Below are 22,481 nucleotides of genomic sequence, written 5' to 3' on the forward strand. Positions count from 1 at the left end.
TCTGATCTAGATTCCAGCTTCTGGTTTCTGACTCCCTGGCTTGTGGCTCTGTTGCAGTGACTGCCTCTGTCTTGGTGCCTTGCAGACCTTTATCTCTTAACCCAGCTGCTCCTGACTCTTGACTCTAGCCTGGACCAGGGGACAACCTGGTCAGGGTTTGGGGGATAGAAACAGCATAACCCTGGGGCTGTGGAGAGTGGCTGGCTTTTCCTACTTAAAGGGCTGTGCTAGGGACCCATGCAAGTGTTTGCAAGGCTAAGTTAACCCCATGTCCATCTAAAGTTGGTTCTTGTCTGATGAGAACTCACTTTAGATAGGGCATGCCATTTTGGGGGTGTCCTGAAGCCAGTGAACACTTGCACATTGGGGAATTTAGATCTTCTTAAGCTTGGTTAGGATGATTTAAATGTCACACTTGTACATACTCTTAGGCAATACATTTGTTCGTCTTCTACTGCTCCCAGTCCTGAACTGCTTTCTGCTTTTCCCAAGTTCTAAAAATCTTGGGGAAAAAAGGAAAAAAGAAGGCATCCTGAGCTGGAATGGAATGATAAACAGGGAGTAATATTTTTAACATGCTTAATTGCATGTCTCTGTGTCAAATGAATCCCTTCCAGCCCATTTAAACTTCTCTTCTTTCATATTGTCTACAGGGGTTTGAACATTATTTCTGCTTGAACTCATTGCAACAATTGGCTCTGGAGCTACAGCTGTGCTTCCTCAGTCACTACTGTCTGAGCCTTAAGCCTGTCTTCATGGGAGCCACAGAAACTTTGGCTAAGCAGAAACATTTGAAAAGCCCTAGGTGGAAGCTATCTAAGTTATGTGGTTTTCTGTACGTGTTACAGGTTAGATCAGTAGTGAATGGAGCACACATTTGCCCTTTGGTTGGGAGGGAGAGGGGCATGCAGGCTGCCTGCACTGGCTGAGGCCAGCAGGTAGGGGTGCTCTTGCATGCCTCCCAGAATGTCCTGTCAGATCCTGGGTTGCTGGAGACTGCTGAGTGCAGCCAAGCACCTGGGCAACCCCTGAGTGGCTGCTGGGCACAGGTGAGCATGCCCCCAACCCCCTGCTACTTCATCTTGCAACCACAGGCATCTGTCAGCTTCAGGCAGGGGGTGGGGAATGGGAGGCATCTGTTTTCCTGTGCGTGAGCCCTGACATCTGGGCACCCGTGTCCCAGGACCTGGCCCTGTACCCCATCACGAAACACCCCACGATATACACACTGCCCTGACACAGAGCCCAGGAGAATCCTCCATGCTCGGACACAGCCCCATGGAGCCCAACTGAGCTGCCAGGCAGCTTTTTTGTGACTCAATCTTAAAGGTAAGATGCAGTTGTTACAAAAGTGGTAGATGCATTAAGGGTTTTTCAGGACTTCAGCAGGATGGAATACAATTGCCCATAGGTGCCCGAGTTCAGTTAGATGCCTAACAGGTGGAATAGAGCCTGGCCCTTAGTGTAAATGCAGTAGTATCAATAAACTATAAATTATTACACCATAATACTATAGTAGTACTGTACAATGCACAGCTTGCTTGTATAGTTGCAGCCACCTGAGTAGCACTTTCCTGATATACCATATACTTTTCTTATACTGGGAAATGTTCCTTGTAGCTTTAATAACTATACTGGAGCCCTAGGAGATTGACTACCTATATATGTATAAAATAATGCATACAAAGTTTGCAGGACTCTCTTGCAATTGTGGAGTCCTACCAGTGGGCAGTTTAAAAAATTGAAATGAATATCGTATCAGTATATGTATGTCATATTTTGGTTTTCTTCTCTCAGCATGAAATAAGCTCCATAGTAATTTTGTTTACTTGGCATCCAAGAGGTAAAATTTGGTTTGGCAGTTGCATTTAGCAAAACATTGGAAACTTGAGGGGAAAAAATATCATCTGACAAGGAAGGTCAACCTAAATGCTAAGAACTGGGGTGCTGTGAATTTAGTTTGTCAAAACTGCTTTTCCAGTCTCCTTCCACCATTGGCCACCTGGCAGAAATTTAACTTTTTTTCCTTTTCTTAGTGGATGAAAAGCGTAGTCAGAAATAGCCGCTGAGTTAAAATCATGTGCAAAAGCTCCTTTTGTGCTTTTGTTTCCTAATTGCTCTTGGAAGATTTTTCAGATTGAGCTGACGCAGTTGGTGTATGAATTTCCTGGCAAATGAGGAAGGTGACTGCATCCAGAAGACGTTTCAGAGTGTGAATTCACAGCCTTTCCGTGTCTAATCAAGGAATGTAAACCATTAGCCACATGTTCTCCATTTCCATCACATTTTTTCACACTTAAACAAAAACATGCCAAAGAAAAGGTGTTACATTCTTTAATGCCCCCAAATAGGAACCACAGGAGTCCGTTAAATGTGGTGGCCGTTTCCAGCATGCAGATCAATTTTCCCTGTGGTGGTGAAGTGGTGAATAATGCCTGGCTTGTTTAAGGAGGCATGACTGATTTTGGATGAAGGATCCTGTCACTTTGGCATTTTTCATTTTATTTATTGCACACAACCGTATAAAACTTGGTCCTGATCTAAGTGCCAGGCGTAATAGTGGAAATAGCTGAAAGGACCACATAACTACTGGTGGAGTAAAGGGGCTTCTCCTGAAAGGCATTTTCTGGACTCCTGTGAAATTATTTTGAATAACATGGCAGTCAAGGATTTCATCAGCTGGCATCTGCTGGCTTTATTTTTTCTTCCATTTTGCCTGTGTCAAGATGAATACGTGGAGGTGAGCAGAGGATCTTATAAACCAGTGGCCAAAGTATTGCAAAGTCATCACCAGACTGGCCATAAAGGTTCCAGAAGCAGGGAAATATTGAGACAGCGGAGTCAACTTGTAGAGTGGACGATTGATGATAATAGCACTTCTACAGACCAAAAAGCCCAGAGACCAGAGGTAGATGATGTAGAGCAGACTACCTCAGACAGAGTCCAGGTACTCTGAATTAATCTTCTAAAGATAACTTTAAAAGTTAATGAAAATTTTCTAAGATATATATTTAAGAAAATAAGATTATTAAAGATGCTTATTGGTCTGTATGCTGGTGGGTTGCTATACAGAATCTCTTAATTAGGTGGTAGAACGAACCATGGTGTGGGGAAATGATAACAACACAGCCAGCATCCCATTGTTCTACTGAAACCTTGATCCTGTTCAACCAGGTATTGTAATATACAGTTTCTCAATTCATGTGTCATTTATTTTCTAGCAAAATAAGGCTTTATGATCAACTTATTATATCCTTTGAAGAAAGAGGAAAATTATGGACTTTGTAAACAGATGTTATGTATAAGGACACTGTTCTGTTGGCAGGGAAAATACAGTTTACTTTAAATTTACGTGTAAGAAAATATATCCTTTTAAGCTTAGGAAGGTAATTTTAATGCAGTACTGAATATTTTCAATCATTATTCTGTGCAGTGTTTGTTTTTTCTTTTAACTCATGGCACTTTTATTGGGTTTGAGATCTAAATATGTTTAATGATATATCAAATTGCTGACACTTTAATTTTATTTTTTTGTAAAAAGAGCTAAATGAATGCTGTACAAATGTCTGCAGAGTTTACTTTTTATACTGGGAAGTTTTTATAATAGTTGTTATATAGCGTTTAACTATTCTAGGCATTAGTTTCCCACAAAGGAAATTTGCCATCATTTGGTCATACATAAAATAGGACAATTCAGGGGGTTTTTTTGTTTAAAGGAGTGAAAGTTGTAGAGGATAGCATGAAACTTGAGTAATAAATAGGAAGTTCTATTGCAGGCTGAAGTTTTTATGTAGTTTATTTTACACTCAGTAGCAAAATGCAATATTATTCTCAGTCACTACTAAATGCAAATGATTTGATCATTACATTTTAGCTGACAGAATTGTATCCTTTTTCAACTTAACCATCGCAGCTTGTATTTTAAAAGCAGAAAGAGGCTGATGTGGGTTGAATGGCTGATTCACAGCTGTTTCATGAGAAGCAGAGATGAGCTTAGGTAATGTTGAGGAGCTTAAGGAGTACATTCAAGTATGGCAAAATATAGGTTTAAATACTATAACCACACTGCACTGTATACAAGCTTTTTGACATAATCAGGAAATATATTTAATATTATTTAATATTAATTAAATTGTATGTGCTATAAAGAAACAGTATAACTAGTAGGCATATATAATAATGAACCCATTCGTGTATGTTCCCATGAACTACCATGCAAGTATATATCTTAAACCTTATGCTGCTAGCAATTAAAATGATTTTCCACATAGCTGAGTGGTTAAGGTGCTAGACATGAATTCTTAAGGGTTTGAAGCCCACTTCTGTAGCCCTGCTTTTGGGGGTTGGAACAGATGACTCTTGAGGTCACTTCTGACCCTGTAATTCTAATTTCACACCATCAGCAATGGGGCAATCAAATGTTGTCATAGATTGTACCCTAGAAACACTTCCTACAGGATGGCAAGTGAGTTGTGTGCTGGGCATTGTGAGCATCTGTTTATCTTAGCATTCCATATTATTTGGTTGAAAATTACCCACCTGCTAGAGAAATGCAAATATTATCAGGCTCAACTCAGAGAATAGCTGCAGGTACTTGGGGTAAAAACATATGGCCATCTAGTGAGTGAAAAAGGAAAAATGTGTAGGTTACTAATGCTTCAAAATCCTCTGTAACAATTTTCATAGTGTTTTCCAAGTGCATATTAACACTGGGATGGCAGTAGAACAGTCTTTTGATAAGTGCTTTTACTAAGGCATTTTAGTAAAAAACAACAACAACAAGGATTTAAATGCTGAGCACATAGGGAGCAGAGGAAAGAATTTCTGCCTTTGAATGCCTTCAGATTCTCCTGCCTCCCCTCCCCACCTGGTGAATTGCTGTTTCTCATTCTACTGTTCCTCAGCATGCTGCTACTGCTGCCATCTCAGACTTTAGGGCTAGGGACAGGCATTCAAAAAGCCTGAGCCTGCATTGATTCAATCTTTGCAGGTTAGTTTAACCTGGCTAGGCTGAACCAGTTTATAACTGGACAGACATTCTCTCTGGACTGAGGAAATGCAGGCACATACCCGCAGTAGCTCAGGCCAGAAGCCGGAAGCGGGGGTGGGAGGGTGCTACAGCAGCCCTCCCTTCCCTTTTATAGTGCTAAACTAAGGAGGGCCGTAGCCAGGCCCCAGCAGGATGCTCTGATTAGGGAGGTCTGCCTGCACCATCCCAGGCTTTTTCTTGCTGGCTGCTCAAGTGTGGGGGGGGAAGTGTTGCTGGACCCCAGCCCCCAGCTAACACTCTGAGGCAAGGGAGGGTGTGCAATGCATGCATCTGTTGGTGATACGGAGCTTTTAAATCTCCCTTCTTGCTTCTTTATACTGTCTGCAGCAAACTGACAGGCAAGTAAACCAGCAGGGGCTGATAACAGTGTTTATCACCCCATTGGCAAAACAATAGCCTCTGTCCATTAGTTCAAACTCTTCTTAAACAGCTTACCAGCTGACCTGTTGATTAGCTCCAACCTGTTGATTAGCTCTAAAGGATCACTGTTCTGTGTGCCTGTCCCAGTGAAATCGGAGACACACAGACACCTATCAGCATTAGCTAGCATACCACATGCCTAGGGTCCATGGGGCTGGGGTCCATGCTGTGGGAGATTGGAGGGAGGAAGGTAGGTGGCGGATTCCTGCTTGAGCAGCGAGGGTGGGGTGGGGTGGGGTGGGGTGGGGCAGAGGAAGCCAGGCAGACCCTACTGTATCTGCAGCCTCTGCCAGACCTCCAGCCAGGGAGGAGAGGGAAAGGGCCAGCCCTGCTGTGGAGCAGAGAGCCTTGCCCAGCCCAAAGTGCATGCTGGGATGCTGGGGGTGTCTGGTTTATCTTAAACCAGCAAGGGGTCTGGGACAGATATTGCATAAACTGGCTTGACTCAAACCAGTTAAGTCTGATACTACATTCAACCAGATTTATCTCAGACAGGTTTCAGACATTTTCAAACTGGCTTATGTGCACTGAATGTCTGTTCTGTTACAGTTTTAAACCAGTTTCTGATTACTTAAAATGGTTTATGCGTAATATCTGTCCCTAGCCTAGAGGGTACTTCAAGCAATGGAGGCACAAAAAAAAGTAGTATTATTGCTCCCATTTCTCCTCAGTGACTGCAGACCTGCTAATCTAGGAGATTTCAGGGTAGGTCCTCAAACATATTTCAGTAGAGTGCATTGAAAGCCCCCTTGGAGTTTTTTATTCTATTTATTCTGCTCTCTCTCACATGGCATGCTAGTGAAGGACTATACAATTTGAATGGGGTGCGGGGGGAAGGTAGGCACTACATTTTAATTTAGTTTTGGTTAGATGATTTAATACAAATTGCCTGTAAGTAATAGAACTTCTAGTCCCAGATGCAGAGTACCATTGAAATACATGGGGACATGTGTATAATTATTCATGTTATTTTTACACGTACTGTGTGAACTGCTTTTTGGGTGAAAAAGTGTGACTCTAACCAATAAGAATACAGTTGAATTTATGGTATTTGCATATTATTTCAGTGTCTGAGAGAGAATCTCCCTTGCAGAGAGAAACAACTCATGAGTCACTTAAAACGAGATGAAACAGTAGCCAGGATGCAATAGGGAGAGTCCAGCATGAGCTGGCTAGTAGAACAGATGGATTATATTTGCACAGTCTGTTTATTTTGGGGGAACAAATGTGGCTATAAGATGTTCCAAGGGATTTGTCATCACCATCCCTGGTAAGCAGAGCTGCCAGGAGCTGATCTAATTTATGGTGAACACCTTTCCACAAGAGCTGACTGTGAGCTGCTTGGTATTAATTGCATCCTGCAGACTTGGATCTGCATGTAGGATGCCCACCAAAGGATCTGGGAGTACCTGAAGCCCCAGGCAGGGGTGGAGGATGCTTGCCGGCAACAGGGCTACACATGGTTTTTGAATGACTCATGGCTTTGGAATTGTTTTGGCTGATTTGACTTGGGACGTGACAAATTTTCTATAGATACAAAAAAAAAAAAGTCTCGGCCTTGAATGGCTTGGTGTAGTTAGAGGGTGAAAGCCTGTCCCTTGCACTGTGGACAGGTCAACCCCTGCGAGAGTTTACAAATGCTTCCAAATGCGAGGATCTCAGCTACACAATTTATGGTGATGGGGAATTGCTTTTGGGCTTTCCCCCTAGCTTGCTCCTTCAAACTTTTGGCTAGGGGAAAGCGAGACTATGTGGTATCTGAACACCAAGACCTTCAGCCTGGACTTAGGATGCCTGCCATTGATTTGGGAGTAGCTGAAGCCTCAGACTGATGAGCCCAGGAAGTAGGATATGTACCGGTGGTAGTGCCACACAGACTTGAATGATTGAGCTCTGCTCACTCAAAATTTGAAACTTAATTCAGAACTGATTTGACCCTGGAAACGAAATTTAAAAACAAATGCCAGCTGAGAATACTTGCAGCTGGCAAGGCAAGGGAATGCCCTGACCCTGAAATGCAGCCCATCTCTAAGATATGCAAGTCGGTGACAGTGCTGAGAGAATTCTCTGCTGGGCCTTTTCTCTTTTCCATTTTCTCTGAAACTCTTACCACTAGAAAAATAACTCTGCCCCTGTTGCCTACCTGGGCAGTGCAGGTGGTGCTTTTAAAATCTGTGGAGCCAGAAAATGTGCTGGGGAGAGTTCTCCTGCTGTCCTGTCTGTGGAGGGAGCAGCAGAGCAAGCCCCCTGCCTTCTCCTCAGATCAGGGACCCTGGTCTGGGGAGCACATACATGGCTTTGCCCCATTGCTCCAGTCCTCTCCCAAGCTGATCTGGGGGAGAGGGGATCAGCAAGGCAACACTCCCAGCCCATGTGTTGTGTCTTTCTGCACCCGTAGATTTAGTAACTGGCAAATTAAGGTAATGCAAACATGTACAGTTTAGATCAAGTTATAGAGCAAATATCCTCAGTGCTCCCTCTCACCCTGATTTCCCACCCATCCCAGGAAAAGTGTGAGAGGCTTTTCACAGCCTACTGAATTGTATTTGTGTTTAGGAAAAAAATTGCATAAACTCTTCAAGCAACAAGTTTGTAGGGACTTTGACATGTGAGTTGGAAATGAATCTTTCCCAGTTTAGGGAAAGTAGCTTTGCATTGTCCATTTTTCATATTTAAGTCTGAAATCCTCAGATTGGTACTTTAAAATGCATTAAAATGTAGTATTCATCTGCATGGAGCTCTGTGTTGCTTGAGACCTCTCCTGAATATTCATTGTACGTGGGACACTGAATGTGACCAGATTTTTCACTCTGAAATCAAAGGATTTGTAAGGATAAAAAGCCAACATGAAGTCAAGAAGTGTGAGGATAAAGTAAGAATTGCCAGAATTCAAGTTGTCTTAGACCTTTCAAAGGACAGAAAAATAAATAGCAAAATGTTCTTCAGTCATACAAATTAAAAAAAAAAAGTTGGGAAAGCAGGGAGGATGGGGTAGAGATTAAGAATAATCAAGGTGTGTTTTCCCAAATAAAAAAATACTTCAGCTTTCCCATAAAGGCAAAGTTGGCAATAGGGGCAAAGACAAGATGCCTAACTGGAACAGGGTGACCATCCATTCCTTACTGGGTGGGACAGTCCTGAAATGTGAACGTCAAGTCCCAGTCCCAGGCTCAATGGCTCCAGGACAGCATTTAGCCCAGATTCCCTTGGACACTGTCAACTGTCATCCCAGTATCATGTTCAGGGATTCAGGTTTTCTGTTTGCCATGAGACAACAGGAAACCATGTGTTTCCCCTTGCAAGCTGGAAGAGTTCCAGCCTGCAAGGGCTGCTTGGGGCTGGGAGAAGCAGGACACGGGGTGCCATGTGTACGTGTATGCATGCACACATGCACATGGCCGGGAACACAGCCCCATGCAGTGGTGGAGAGCAGCTCCCCCAGCTGCCTGCAGGTGAGTCTGGGGGGGGAAGGGGTATAGGCAACACGGGGGGGAGGTGGTGGGCAGGGGGAGGGGCAGACTGAGGCCCCCACAGTGAGGGAGGGAGTGGGGCTGGATTGGAGGCTGGGGCTGGGGCTGGGGTGCTGCTCAGCTGGGGTGGTGCATAGGGCCTGGGTCCCAGGGCCGGGGCAGAAATGCACAGCCATGGGGCCAGGCTGGAGAGAAGGACAGAGCCATGGGTAGCTTGTCCGGGAGATGTCGGGGGGCATGTATCCTGATTTTTGCATCAGGAAAAGGTGGTCACCCTAAGTGGGAGTGAAGATATGAAATTGGAGTTATCATAGAGTCACAGAAAATTAGGACTGGAAGGGATCTCAGGAGGTCATCTAGTCCAACCCCCTGCTCAAAGCAGGACCAGTCCCATTAGATCATCCCAGCCAAAGCTTTGTCTAGCTGGGTGCTAAAAAGAGAGAGAGAAGGGGTGGTTCACTTCAACTAGCCTTTCACAGGCCTTGTAACTTCACTATTTCCTTGTGAATAATTCTGAAAACCACTTGCAGTTTGAAATATATCAGTCCTTGAATGTGAAGTCCACTTGAATGTGAAGCCACTTGTATATACATAATACTTTGGGATGAACATTAACTGTTATTAGCCTTTATTACTGTAATAAATGTGGCTAGTTATTACTATATCCTTGATGCATTATTTTGATAATAGGAATAGTGCCTTGCTGGGAGAGCTCTGTAATCCCTCTTGTGCCCACACATGCACACAATATAACCAAATGCCTGCAATGTTATATTTCCATAAGTGCTTACATTTCAGATGTGCCTGAAAAGTCTTGCACAGGTCTAAGTTACATGTTCACAACACCTTATCTATGTCCAGGTCAGGTTTTGGTATTATTAGAATTTAGTGATTTTTTTTTTTAAACTTACCCTTTTGAAAATCCAGGTCCATGCTCATTCAGATTTAGCAGAGTGAGTTCTTTTTCTTGAAGATGCTCCAAGCCACAGCTCTGATCCCACTGCTTTTTTGCATCCAGACTGGCTTGCCTGACCAGAATCCTGCTGAGAGTATGTGCAGGCGTGCTCCTGTCCCCGTATGCAGTGACTTGCAGGATTCTGTGCTCAGTGGTCTATGATTTTTAGCCACTCAGTTTTTTTTATTTTAATTTTTTTTTTCAAAAGGAAGGTTTTTCTTTGATATTGTAACACAGAAACAATTGAAGGACCTTAGTTTTAAATGGACACTGAGCTTGGGATATGTAAAAAAGAGAAATGTCCCGAGAGTTTATCAGAATATACCAACTTAGGGCTGTAACGCAGCCCTTGCTACCAGGATGCATATGTGTATCTTTAGGCAGTGAAATCCCAGAATGCTGTATTTAAATACTGTGTATTTTTGTGCACTCAGCCCCCTCCGAGCGGACCCCAGAACACGGACTGCAGTGCCTGCTGTCGTGGAGATTTTGGAATGAAACTCTATCAAGGGCCACCAGGACCTCCTGGACCTGCTGGGATGCCAGGTAAAAGTGAAATTCCAGATGCCTCGGTGCTCAGTCTAACTGCAGACTGGGTTCAATGAAGATCAGAGACCAATCCTAGCATCAGAATGGGGATCTGTGTCCAAACTTTTTAGCAATTGGGGTTGAGATTTGGATTCAGGTTTTAGGTTCCTCTGCTTGTGTGTAAAGTGTAGCAGCCATTTTTTCTCTGTGCTCAGTTATGGAAATTCATTTTTTTTGTTCATTTTTGTTGCTTTCCTTCAAATAAAATAAAATAACCCTTTAAGATTGGAAAAAAAAGTCTCTAGTGTATGGAAAACGTGACATAATAACCGAGGTTAGAATTTGGTCTGGTGCTTGCTGTGGAAAGAGGGGCAGCTCTTAAAGGGGTAAAGATAATTAGGCAGTGGAATTGATATGGCAGTTGCCTTCAACAATTTGAAACTGAGTCGAGTCATAAAACAGCTGTGTACTATAAGTGAGTTATGGTTCGGTTAGCTTGCCTCATCCTCTTGACCGTCTACTTTCATTCTCTTGCTGCAAGTTGCTGACGGTAACGGGTATCCTTCACAGCAAACCAGAAAATCTTTCTTGCAGTTGGCTGTTGATATTCCAGTGTTAACAGTTTCCAGTAACTGTTAGATCTGTGACACACTGTGCTGTATAAAGTTATTTAAATAAGCAGCTTTGGATGGCAAAAAAATGTAGAAATAACATGTTACTTGGACATTTTTGGCATTAGCATGTTTTAAGGAATAAGATTTATTAAGTGAATCAGCCATCACCAACCCTCCACTCTGTGTAAATACTGTACTTAGGGGGAATATATGGGAGAGAATTTTACTACAAAAACATAGTTTTTTTAGTTATGGAAAGTAACACCATGAATATTTGCTGTACTAGAAAATGGCATATAATATTCACATTATTTCTTCTTTCCACTGCTGCTACTCAGGGTGGTTTAGTTTTTCAGACCTGTACTTTGCAGGATAGACCTATTATTGCTCTCATCTAATGAGAAACTACAACTCAGCCAAATCCAGGGCAGACTTGTGGACTGTGCCACACCAGCTAAGGCAATGTGGTTTCATGGAGTTGGTAATGACTCCATGACATTTGAACCACTGACGCCAGTAGGGGTTACAGATGTATAACTTAGGGAAGACCCAGGGGGGTCAGATTCAGAGCTGGCTTACATAGTATGCCAGGGTGGTTAACTTGTGGTGCACATGCCAGTAGTGGCACAGACAACCTTTGCATGTGGCACATGGCAGATTGGGGTGGGAGATCTCAGCACAGGGCAAATAGCTCCAGGAGGACAAGGCAGGAAGCAGAAAGCAGGGCACCAGATTGGCTGGGAAGGGGATTGGAGTGGCACCCTGGGAGGGTACAGAGCTTAATTTGTGTCACACATGCCAAAAAAATTGGCTCCCACCATCCTATGCAATCCCAGCAGGAGCATGTAGAGCTGTGCTGACTGTTTTTTTAGTCTTATCCAGTATTATTACAGAGCCTCAACCATAGGAAGGAAGGAAAATACAGTCTAGGAGTTAAGGTGCTAGGTCAGGTGTTGGGAGACCTCAGTTCATTTTCCTGATTTAACAGACTTCTTCCATGACCTCTAACTCACTGAAGGTCAGATTTAATAAAGGATTTAGGTGCCTAGAATGTAGGTGCTGTACTACCTAACTTTAGGACTAGGTAAAGACCGTCAAAAAGCCTGAGGATGTATCGGTTTAGTCTTTGCAGGTTAGTCTAAGATGCACAGATTCAATTGAAACAGAAGTGAACAGACATTTACCTTTGGTTCAGGAAATGCAGCCACACACCTGCAGTGGCTCAGGCCAGAAGTTGGGGGGTGCTAGAGCATGGCTCTCTGGCTGTGTGTTCACTCCCTCTTCCTGCAGCCCCCAAAGTCTCTGAAACTTGCAGTCCAGAATTACAGCAGCAGGACTCTGCAGGGTTGCTCATCACTTCCTCTTCCTGCTTCCAGGTGCCTCTGGGATTTGTAGTCCCCAGTTAGAGCCAGCAGTAAATTTGAGCAGGAAAAGGGGTGTTTAACCCACCTCCCTGGCCCCAGACCTCAATTGGGGTTTGCTGGGGAGAGCAGCTCCCTGCCTAGACTCTGCTGCATCCCCAGCCGACCTTGCTTCCTCCCTCCCCTGCTCTCTTGTCAACCAGCCCTCACTGCTCCAGCTAGTGACCAGGGGGATGGGGCCAGCCCTGTTCTCTAGAGCAGACAGCAGAGCCCAGCCCAGGGCTGGAAAACATGCTGGGGGACTGTGATTTAACTTGAACCAAGAAGGGGTCTGGGTCAGAAGTGTCATAAACCAGTTTGACCAAAATAAGTTAAGTCTGATACATTCAACCGGGTTTATCTTAAACCAGTTTCAGCCATTTTGAAACTGGTATATGTGCACTGATCTTCTGTTCTGTTTACAGGTTTAAACCAGTTTGTGATCACTTAAACCGGTTTATGTGTAACTATGTGTCTCTAGCCTAGAGGTACTTGGCATCTACAGTGAATCCAGAAGTGAGGTACCTTGGCTCTAGGTTAAGTGTACTGTGAAACTTAGATACTGCAAAATGGGATCCAGAGCAGCCACCATGCTCAAACTGGAGCTGCAAAGAGAAAGTACTGAGGACAGGAGTGTATCTGAAACCCCACCTCTTTCTGAGACTTAGATGCCTCTGGGTGCTGCAGGGAGGAACCCTCAGTGCATTTGAGAAGCACAGCTTGGAATCCTCTCCTGAGGGTAGGCATATACCACCTCTCTTTTAAAAAACTGACACGGGCTTGTTCTTTTCTATGGTGGATACCTCCTGATTAGAGGAGTTGCCTAGGATGTGAGACACACAGGTTTAATTCTTACATCAACTGATGGCCCCTAACCACAGAGCTATATCTGTTAGGAAGTGCCCTGCCAGCACCCCTTCTGTTGAAGCTGGGCCACTGGGCAGAACTGTGTGCAAAATTTGTGGGGACAGAGAGTGAATGAATGCAAAAGGAAGTCTTATTTTATAGCCTAGTGGCCAGAATACTCAGCAGAAACAGGGAGCTCTAGGGCATTTATACACATGCTCTGGGAGTGGGGTGGTGGTGCTTTAATTAGAGTGGCTCTCAGAGCCTCTCTAATTAAAGCGCCTGGAGTGTCTTGTTTATCACCACCCTGTGCTTAAAAATGGTGGTGGGGCATTTTATCTAAAGCTCATCAAATGAGCACCATGCACCATTTTTCAGTGTGGGGATGCTGATGCATGAGGTGCTGGAGGCTGCTGGACCGCAATAATTACCATGCTCCAGCAGACTTGATCAGTCAAGTCTTCTCCGATGCACTGTAATTACAGCATGTTGAAGCAGCCTTGCTGTTTGTGTATAGGTGCCTCAAAGTTCTGGTTCTTATTTCCAGGATGGCTTCTATACTTGGCATGATATAGTCATTGTGGGAGGAAAAGACTGAATTTATCTACAACTGGGAAGGCTTCTGCTTGTTACTACAACAATTTATCCACACTTTTTTTTTGCATCTACCAATGGGAATACTGTCCTAATGTGATTCCCTCCCCAACCTTTTTAAAAATTGGATTATAAGGACTCTGTCATTTTAGTTTATGTAGAATAATCCCTTCCTGCTGTTTCTTTTGTTTTTATGTATGCTTTTTTTGTAATTTTGGTTCCAATCATTTTTTTCTTTCTGCATTATGGGACACTTCTTAAATGGCCTCTTCTCATGTATATATGCAAAAGCTGCACATTGCAATTACATTTTTCTCCAACCAGATGGTGTTTGTAAATTTCCGATTTTAGTACGTATGAGTTATGTGTACATACTTGAATAATTACCCCATGGCATCTTTTCTTTTATTGATATTTCTGTTTCCTTTCTCCATCTGATATACTAAATGACATTGGCAGTCTAAGAAAAACTACATTTACATTTAACCCAATTTGTTCAAAGAGTGTTTGTGTTCTTGATCTAACATAGGGGTGGGCAATTATTTCAGTTGGAGGGTCATGCCCTCCCTGCACCAGGAGCACCAAAACATGGGAGGGACATGGCGTGTGACCGCAGAGAGCGGGCGTGAGGGGCATGCCCTGCCCTGTGGCCACATGCTGCAGCTGGCAGGTGCTGCCGGCATCCCCCTGCCTGCTCCCCTTGGGGCTGCCTGTGGCCATGCACCTGCCCCATGACCCCTTTGTGGCCCACAGCTAGCGGGCACCCTCCGTGTGGAGTGTGGCATGGTTCATGGGGGGGGCATGGAGTGCGGGACCACAGGGTGCAGTGAGGGGAGTTGGAGGGGGGGGTGTGGACAGCAGCCACCAACTGCAGTCTGTGGCCATGGGGTGGAGTGTGCTGCCCTGCCCGCTCCCTGTGCAGCACCCGGCAGTCACGCCCCCTCCCCACCCCCACATGGGGAGCATCAGCCCAGGCGCATGGCCATAGGGTGCCATGAGGGAAGCCGGTGCGGGGACCACGCCCCACGCCCCACGCGAGGGGGAGGGGATGTGGGGCATGGCCACAAGGGCAGTGGGCAGTGGGGTGTGGGCAGTGCCCACTGAATGCAGCACACAACTGCGGAGTGGGAAGCGTCCCCCATGCACGCTCACTGCACAGCAGCCAAGCACTGCCCCACACCCCTCCCCGCACTGGAAGATGGCTGTGGGCGGTGGGACATGCGGGGGGGCGGGGCACACAGGTGGCTGTGTGTGTGTGTGTGTGTGTGTGTGTGGTGTGCAGCTGGGTGGGTGGGTATGCGTGATGTGTGGTTGGGTGGGTGCGTGGCATGTGGCACGTGAGCGTATGTCTGAGGTGCGGTGGGCGTGCATGGGGCTGGACACAGAGGAGGGTTGGGGGGTTGTGTGTGGCAGGATGTGGAACAGTGGTATCACTGGGCGGTGGATGGTGGAACTCTGTCCTTGCCACCTGCTTGTCATTCTTGATGGGTACTTTGCTAGTAGCTCAAAATAAAGTCCTACTTTTGTATATTGTGTGTGGTGGGTGTGGCGTGTGAGCAGGGAGCTGGGAGTGTGGGGGATTAGTGGGGGTATGTGTATGCGAGGGGTGGTGTGTGCATGTGTGGGGGGCTGCTTGCATGCTAGGTCCAAGAAGCTGGCTAGGTGTAGGGGAAGGGAGGGAAGAAGAGGGAGCAGGGGGTGCATGCAGCAGTGTTTAGCCCAGGCAGAGCAGTGCAGGTTCAGTCTGCTCCCCCCCCCACTGTCTGCCCCATATGGTCCACAGCTGCCCTTGTGGCACTCTGTATGGGGCTGACTCCCACCCGGGGCAGCCCATGCTGTGCTCTGTCCCGCTACGTGGCCTGGCCCTAGCCAGTGCATGCAGTTTCCCAGCAGGACTGCTCCCAGTGAGTGAATCACCCAGGTACTTCTCAGGTCCCCCTGCCTCCAGTGGCTCCTCCTTCTGCCCCTGCTGCACCACTCCAGTTGGCAGATACCACAGGGAAGCCATGGGGACAGGTGCTGGGCAACAGGTGCCCAGCCAGGTGGGGGGGAAGCTGCAGCTGTGTGGCTTCTGCCCCAGTGCTTGGGGCTCCTGCTCCTGGCTGCCTTCCACCCACTCTGCCTGCCTGGTGCGATGAGCAGCCACCTGTGGGCAGCTGCTGGAGGTAAAGCGAGGTGAGCAGCACCTGAGCAGCTGCCGCCTCACTGGGAGCAGTCCTGCTGCTGGGAAGCTGTGCACAGTGGCTGGGGCTGGGGCCAGGGCTGGGCCATCAGAGGACATGGGGGGGAGTGTGACGCAGGCTCCCCTAGGCAGGAGTGGGTGCATTGGCAATGTGTAGGGGGTGCACATGCACCCTCTGAGATTGGCGGTGCACCCTCTGCAAAAAGTGCCACCGAAACTGTTGGCGGTGACTGAGGACAGTCGCCACACCCCCACCACTCCCTGCTGCCGACACCACTGATGGCATCTGCGGGAGGTCCCCATTGCTGCTGGTGGCATCTGTGGGTGGTCACTGACTGCCAGTTGGCGCTTGCCATCCCCCTCACTCCCGCTGCCAACACTGCGGCTGCCTGTGGGAGTTCACTGCTTGCTGCCACGCTCCCACAGCTGACAGTGCCGCGGCCCACCTGAGGGAGCTCGCTGCACCCCCACAGCCTCCAGGGACATGCGGTGTTCATGAGTGTGTGCAGCTTGGCCCCATGTGGAGCACTCGTGGGATGGATACAATCAATTGGTGGGTGCCTGTCAGCAGATCAGATCTAATCAGTTGGCAGGCCGGAACCAGCCCACAGACTGTATTTTGCCTGCAAGATATAGTTCTTGCTTTATTTAAATCTTAGCTTGTTGTGATTTTTTTAAAACAAACTTAATTGTTTTCTTCGTTCTAAAAAAAAAAAAAGAGAGAGAAACCAAATTGCCCACTAGAAACCAGCATTTTTAATTTCCCCTCACGATTTAACCAGTCCTTTCATGGACAACATTACTTTTCCTTAGCACCAAAACCATCTGATGATTCATTAAAAAGCACCCTTGAATTTGGCCTTAGATCTAGAAAATAATAATGATGTTCCTGAAAGTTTATGAGAAGAGTGACTAATCACTACATATCAAAGAATGCTTAGCTGCAAAGAAACTAATTTCAGTTCAGTGGTGATTAAATCAAGGCAGTTTCTTTCTATAATTTCATTTAAAGGTTAAGCATTTAGCTCAATTAATCCTAGTTTGATCCTAGGAGTTAATCATTTTTTTCTGGTTACCCTTAAAATCCTGGCAGTTGCCACAGATGGTTGCACAATATTTTCAATGCTTCAGTGATATCTTTTGTAAATATTGGGAAGAGTAGATGACATTACAAACAATTAAAAATAACTTTGAAATGACCCTCTTTAGAAAATGCTCAAACTGGATCAGCAGTGTTGCATCTTGAGTCATCTTCTACTTGTTTAAGAGTTCCACTACATATTACATTTATGCCATGATTAATGTGTTAATCATGGTGTAAATGGGAAGGGTTCTACATATGTACCAAATTTAAGGTGCCATAAAATGGCAAACTAGCCATTCCACGTATAATGCAGAAGATTTTTGTGGCTGGTTTGTATGGCATTTTAAATTGAACATACGGCATGTGTGGGACTGCCCCAGAGCTGGTGCCAACAATCAGCTGATCTGTTGGCCCTGGCCCTAGCACAACCTGATCTCTTGAACTGGCCCTGGTGATCACAGAATCATAGAAATTAAGGGCTGGAGGGGACCTTGATGGATTGAGTCCACACCCTCTGCTGTGGGCTGGAATATTGCTGAGAATAAATTATCCCAGGAAGGTGTCAGTCTAGTCTCCTCTTGAAGACTGCTAAGGTTGGGGATTGCACCACCTCCTTGGGAAGTCTATTACAGATTTTAGTCACCTACCATAAATAAGTTCTTCCTTACATCCAACCTGAAACTGTCCTTTAACAGTTTATGGCCATTGTTCCTTGTCCTCCCCTTGGGGTGTCCTAGTGAACAGGTTTTTTTTCCCCCAGCTCCCAATATTCACTTCTTACATATTTATAGATGGCCACCAAGTCCCCCCTCAGTCTTCTCTTCCCTAGGCTGAACAGTCTCAGATCCCTTAGCCTTTCCTAATAAGGTTTATCCTCCAGACCCTTAATCATTCTTGTGGTCTTTCTCTGGACCCTTTCAAGATTCTCCACATCTTTTCTGAAGTGTGGCACCCAGAACTGGACTCAGTACTCCATCTGAGGTCTCACCAGTGCTGAATAGAGAGGAAGTATTACTTCCTTAGCCTTGCTCATGATGCATCAGCTAATGCATCCCAGTATGCTAATAGCTCAGCTGACTACAGTGTCACACTGGTGACTGGTAACCTGTGATCAGCCATAACTCTAAGGTCCCTTTCAGCCATCATGCTGGCCAGGACATCTCCTCTTAACCCAGGGGTGGGCAAAATGGGGCCCGTGGGCCGGATGTGGCCCACCAAGCCATTCTATCTGGCTGGTGGGGCCCCTAAAAAAATTTGGAAAATTAAGATTTGTTTGCCCCTGGCTGTCTGTCATGCACCCTCAATGGCTTGCCAAAACTCAGTAAGTGGCCCTCGGCCTGAAATAATTGCCCACCCTTGGCTTAACCTATATTCATGTCACTGGTTACTTCATCCCATGTGAAGCACTCTGCATTTATCCCTATTGCACTTATCTGGTTCCACTCTGCTCATTGAGGGCCACATGGGTAGCCCCTGCCCCTTTACAGGGGCTCTGCTCCCTGGTTGCCATCTTGGGACTGAAAGTCCCACCCCCTAATCCTTGACCTTTGCCACCAGAAGTCCTTCCCCTTGTCCCCTGGAAATACCCCTTTCAGCAGGGGGTTTTGTCACCTTGGAACCAGAAAAATACCAAATTATATTCTAAAAATCAAACACGTACTACAACATACATTAATTTCATTTCAAAAACTATTTTTGTCTTGACTTACATGTGTTTGTATAGTGTACAATGGTATAATAGCTTAAAATTAAGTCTTACTCTTGTATGTTGTGGAAGGGTGTGGGTGCACGTGGGGGGTTGGATAGGCAAGGGGGCTTGGGAGTGTGTACGTGGGGTGGGGGAGCATGTGGATGTGTGGGTGGTTGGGGAAGATTGTGGCATGTGTGGAGGGGGAGGGTTTCCTCACAGCCTGCCCTCCCCCACCCCCCTATGGCAGGCAGAGCCCCCGCCATTACTGCTCCAAGTCCAGGCTCTGCTCCTGCTGCTCCTGGCCCCAGGGGGCCCCATGCTGCCACTCACAGTCACTTCCCCCATTTGTCACTGCTGCCCTTCCCCTGTCACTCCCTCCCTGCTGCTCCTGCCCCTTCCCCCCATTGCTCTAGCACCACATCCCGGCTGCTTCTGTGGTCCTGGCGCTGCAGCCAGGAACCATGTGGTGCTGGAGTGGCTGGCCAGCAGATGGGCGAGAAAGGGGGGAGTGGGAAAATGGCTGTGGAAGGCGGGGGGAAGGGGCAGTGAGTGGGCCTGCAGAGCACAGCAACAGCTGGGCAGGAGTGTGGGGCCTGAGTTGGTGCACCTGGGGTTGTGGTTGGGGTTGGGTGGGGTGGGGCTGGGCCGGCCTTACTGCTTCAGCTGTTTAATACTGCTGTTGGCTCTCCCTGGTCCTACTGCCACTGGCTCCTGTCATCTTTGACAGGCAGCCAGGGCAGATGAATCTTAATTGTCTAAATTTTTTAGGGGTCCCGTGGGCCAGAAAGAATGGCCTGGCAGGCCACAGGCTGTATTCTTCCCTCCCCTGTCTAGCCAGTTCCCAACCCATCTGACCATGGACTCTGCCAGCCCAGAATCCCCCAGATTTTTTATAAAAGTGTCATGGAAGAATGTACTGAAGGCCTTTTTAAGATCCAAGTATATGACATCAACCATGTCTCCCACATCTAATCGATTCATGACTTGATCTCTCAGTGTCGGGGCCCAACAGTCAGCATGTTGTTGACCCTGGTTCTGGCACAATCCCAGGTCACACTGGACTCTGAGTCCCTGGCATTTGACTTGCCAGTGCTGGGGAAACTTGGGATGATGATCCAGGGCTCCCCCTTCATGGGCAAGCATAACGGGCACAATTGGGGTCTTATCCCTGATCTGAAATGTGTGGGGCTCAAATCCCATGGTGCCTTTAAATAAATGTGTGCCAGGAGTCTCAAAGAATGTGCCAGTTCCTTCATAAGTACCTAGTCAGCCTGAGAAATTATATTCTGAAATGTTAGGCAGAGCTGGCTGAGTTGGCTGACCTGTGAGAGACTCCTCACAGGTTACAGTACTTTCTACCCAAGTCATTTGTATTTGTGCAGACAGGTGGCAAGCTGCTTTTTTGGATTCATTTGAGAAAAGTGGCCTGCTTCTGCACGTGTGTTGAACTGCCCCATACTGGGCAACTACATGCCTAGCTCCTGTCTAATTCTGACTGGGATCTAAGTTCCTTGAGGAGGCTGATAGAGCAGGCATGCTCAGAGCATGCCCAATACATATTGGCAACATAAGAACACCTGTAAAGTATAGTTTTGGCAATTCTCTTCTTAACACATACCTAGAGGAGAAGGAGGACATGCCCAATTTTAAAAGCACCGTGTAGTGGTTACAGTGCTTGCTCAGGAAGTGGGAAATCTGGTTTCAATTTCCACCTTCACCTAGAGACCTTTATCTCCCACCTCCTTAATCAAAAGACTGGGCAATTTCCATCCTTCTTGCTTAAGCTGTTTCACTGTGCAGGATGGGAGACAAGGTACAGTGGGCTGGACTGAGTTAGAGAAAGGGCAAGCGAAAGACTGACTTAATAGTCCAGTGTCAGAAGCACACATCTGGCAGAACAAGAGTCTCTTCTACATGAATAGTTTCTTTTTATCATGCCAATGACTACACAATACATAATGCATAGCCAGTGGTCGGAGAAGGGACTGCTACCTGGGATTCCTCTCCCAGCTCAGTATCCTGATCATTAGGCTTCATGCTTCCACTAACTCTCTTTTTTTTCTGGTCCCATGAATGTTGTATTACTACACAGTGAATCAGCTTCAGCAGGAGGGGTGAGGAGAGCCTGCACCTAGAGCAGTGTGTAGCTGGGTTGTTATGTGCTCTCCTGGGAGGTAAGAAATATATAGGTTTGAGCCCCAGTCAGGATGAGACAGAAATTGAACTTACTGAATGAATGTTCTGGACCCTGGGTATTTAAAAAAAAAAAAAAAAAAGTCAGTCCTAGTGCCTCTTCTGGCCAAGCTCTAAATGAAGCAATTTATCCTGTCCTTTTCTTTCAAAGAATGGATCTAGGCACATATTCTCTGGAGTGCATACTGCACCCCTAATCTGGAGTGCACTGCTTGCTCCTCTAAGGTACCTACCTCAGAAATGTATTGGGTTTATTCAGGTACACATCTGTCTTCAGCGTTCCCTAGTGGTTAACTCTGAGATGCTGCACAGACATTGTGCAAGGTTTTTGGATCACCCTTCTGAGGATGCTTAACACAGATCAACTTCCTTGGCTGCTCAAGGAACAAGTCACCTTTATACTGAGAATAGGATTTGTTTGGCTTGGGGGTGGGAAAGGACAGTATCCTGTCAAAAAGTGTTTAACATATGGATTATGTATTACATAATTGTATTGGGACTAATCAGAAAACATTGATTATTTTAAGGAAATCATGGAAACAATGGAAATAATGGAGCAACTGGCCATGATGGAGCCAAAGGGGAGAAAGGAGACAAAGGGGACCTGGGACCAAGGGGAGATCGTGGCCATCATGGACCAAAAGGAGAAAAAGGTTATCCAGGGATTCCACCAGAACTCCAGGTACAATATCTTTACTGTGGATCTCAAATCAGTAGTCTTTACTCTTGGGGTTTCCTTTCTCAAAATCAGCCTGCAGTTACTAGAATACAGATATATGCTGGTCCTTTGAATATAAGATCTAGCTTTTAAAGTGAAAGACTCCTTTTAAAATGGCCTGCATCTTAAACTGGAGAGAAAAAAAAAAGCAAAAAGCTCTCACAGGCTTCACAGAGATTGTATCCTTGTGTCTTTTTATTTGATTTTTTTTCTTAAAGTGAGATCAGAAAATTTATGCATCTTAAATTCAAGGGCATCTTCTGTTTGAAATAATACAGTAGATCAAACCCACATATAACTTAACAATAAAAATAATAGTGTAAAGTTTTTCAGTTTGGAAGTCAAAATCCTTCAAGTTCTTTTTCATTCACCATGTCTGATACCATACAGTAATCACCAGGTTCAATAAACATAGGCATATATGAATAAAAAGAACTACACAATGGGTGCGTCTATACACAGATTTGATGTGGGAGCAGTTTGCTTATGAGTAAACTACTCATGAGTAAATGCTGGAGCAGATTTGCTGCTTATGGTAGCAAATTGCTTCTGCTTCTTGGGGCCTATAATGGGACCCTGCTACTACTATGGGGAGCTCTAGACTCCGATTGGGTGCTAACCCAGGGGCTGGCAGGGAGCATCAGGCCAGGAGACAGCTGTCTGGACTGGACGGATGATGGAGCTGAGCAGGGAACAGGATCCCCAGCCTCTTCCCCATCCAGCTCTTGAATCACAGA

At 45.9% G+C, this 22,481-nt stretch overlaps 1 protein-coding gene across 1 annotated transcript in view; it reads left to right on the top strand.

The window, feature by feature from the left end:
* The first annotated feature begins 1,308 nt into the window (after positions 1-1,308).
* C1QTNF3 (C1q and tumor necrosis factor related protein 3) overlaps positions 1,309-22,481 on the top strand; it is a 36,528-nt gene continuing 15,355 nt past the window's right edge. Inside the window, exons 1-3 of the mRNA XM_019517985.1 lie at positions 1,309-2,947; positions 10,330-10,441; positions 21,554-21,708. Coding sequence (XP_019373530.1) covers positions 2,657-2,947; positions 10,330-10,441; positions 21,554-21,708 — 558 coding nt within the window. The 5' untranslated portion in view covers positions 1,309-2,656. The remainder of the gene's footprint in view (positions 2,948-10,329; positions 10,442-21,553; positions 21,709-22,481) is intronic.

This window comes from Gavialis gangeticus, unplaced genomic scaffold, assembly GCF_001723915.1.
Source record: "Gavialis gangeticus isolate Ggan-Ray unplaced genomic scaffold, GavGan_comp1, whole genome shotgun sequence".
Lineage (NCBI taxonomy): Eukaryota > Metazoa > Chordata > Crocodylia > Gavialidae > Gavialis > Gavialis gangeticus.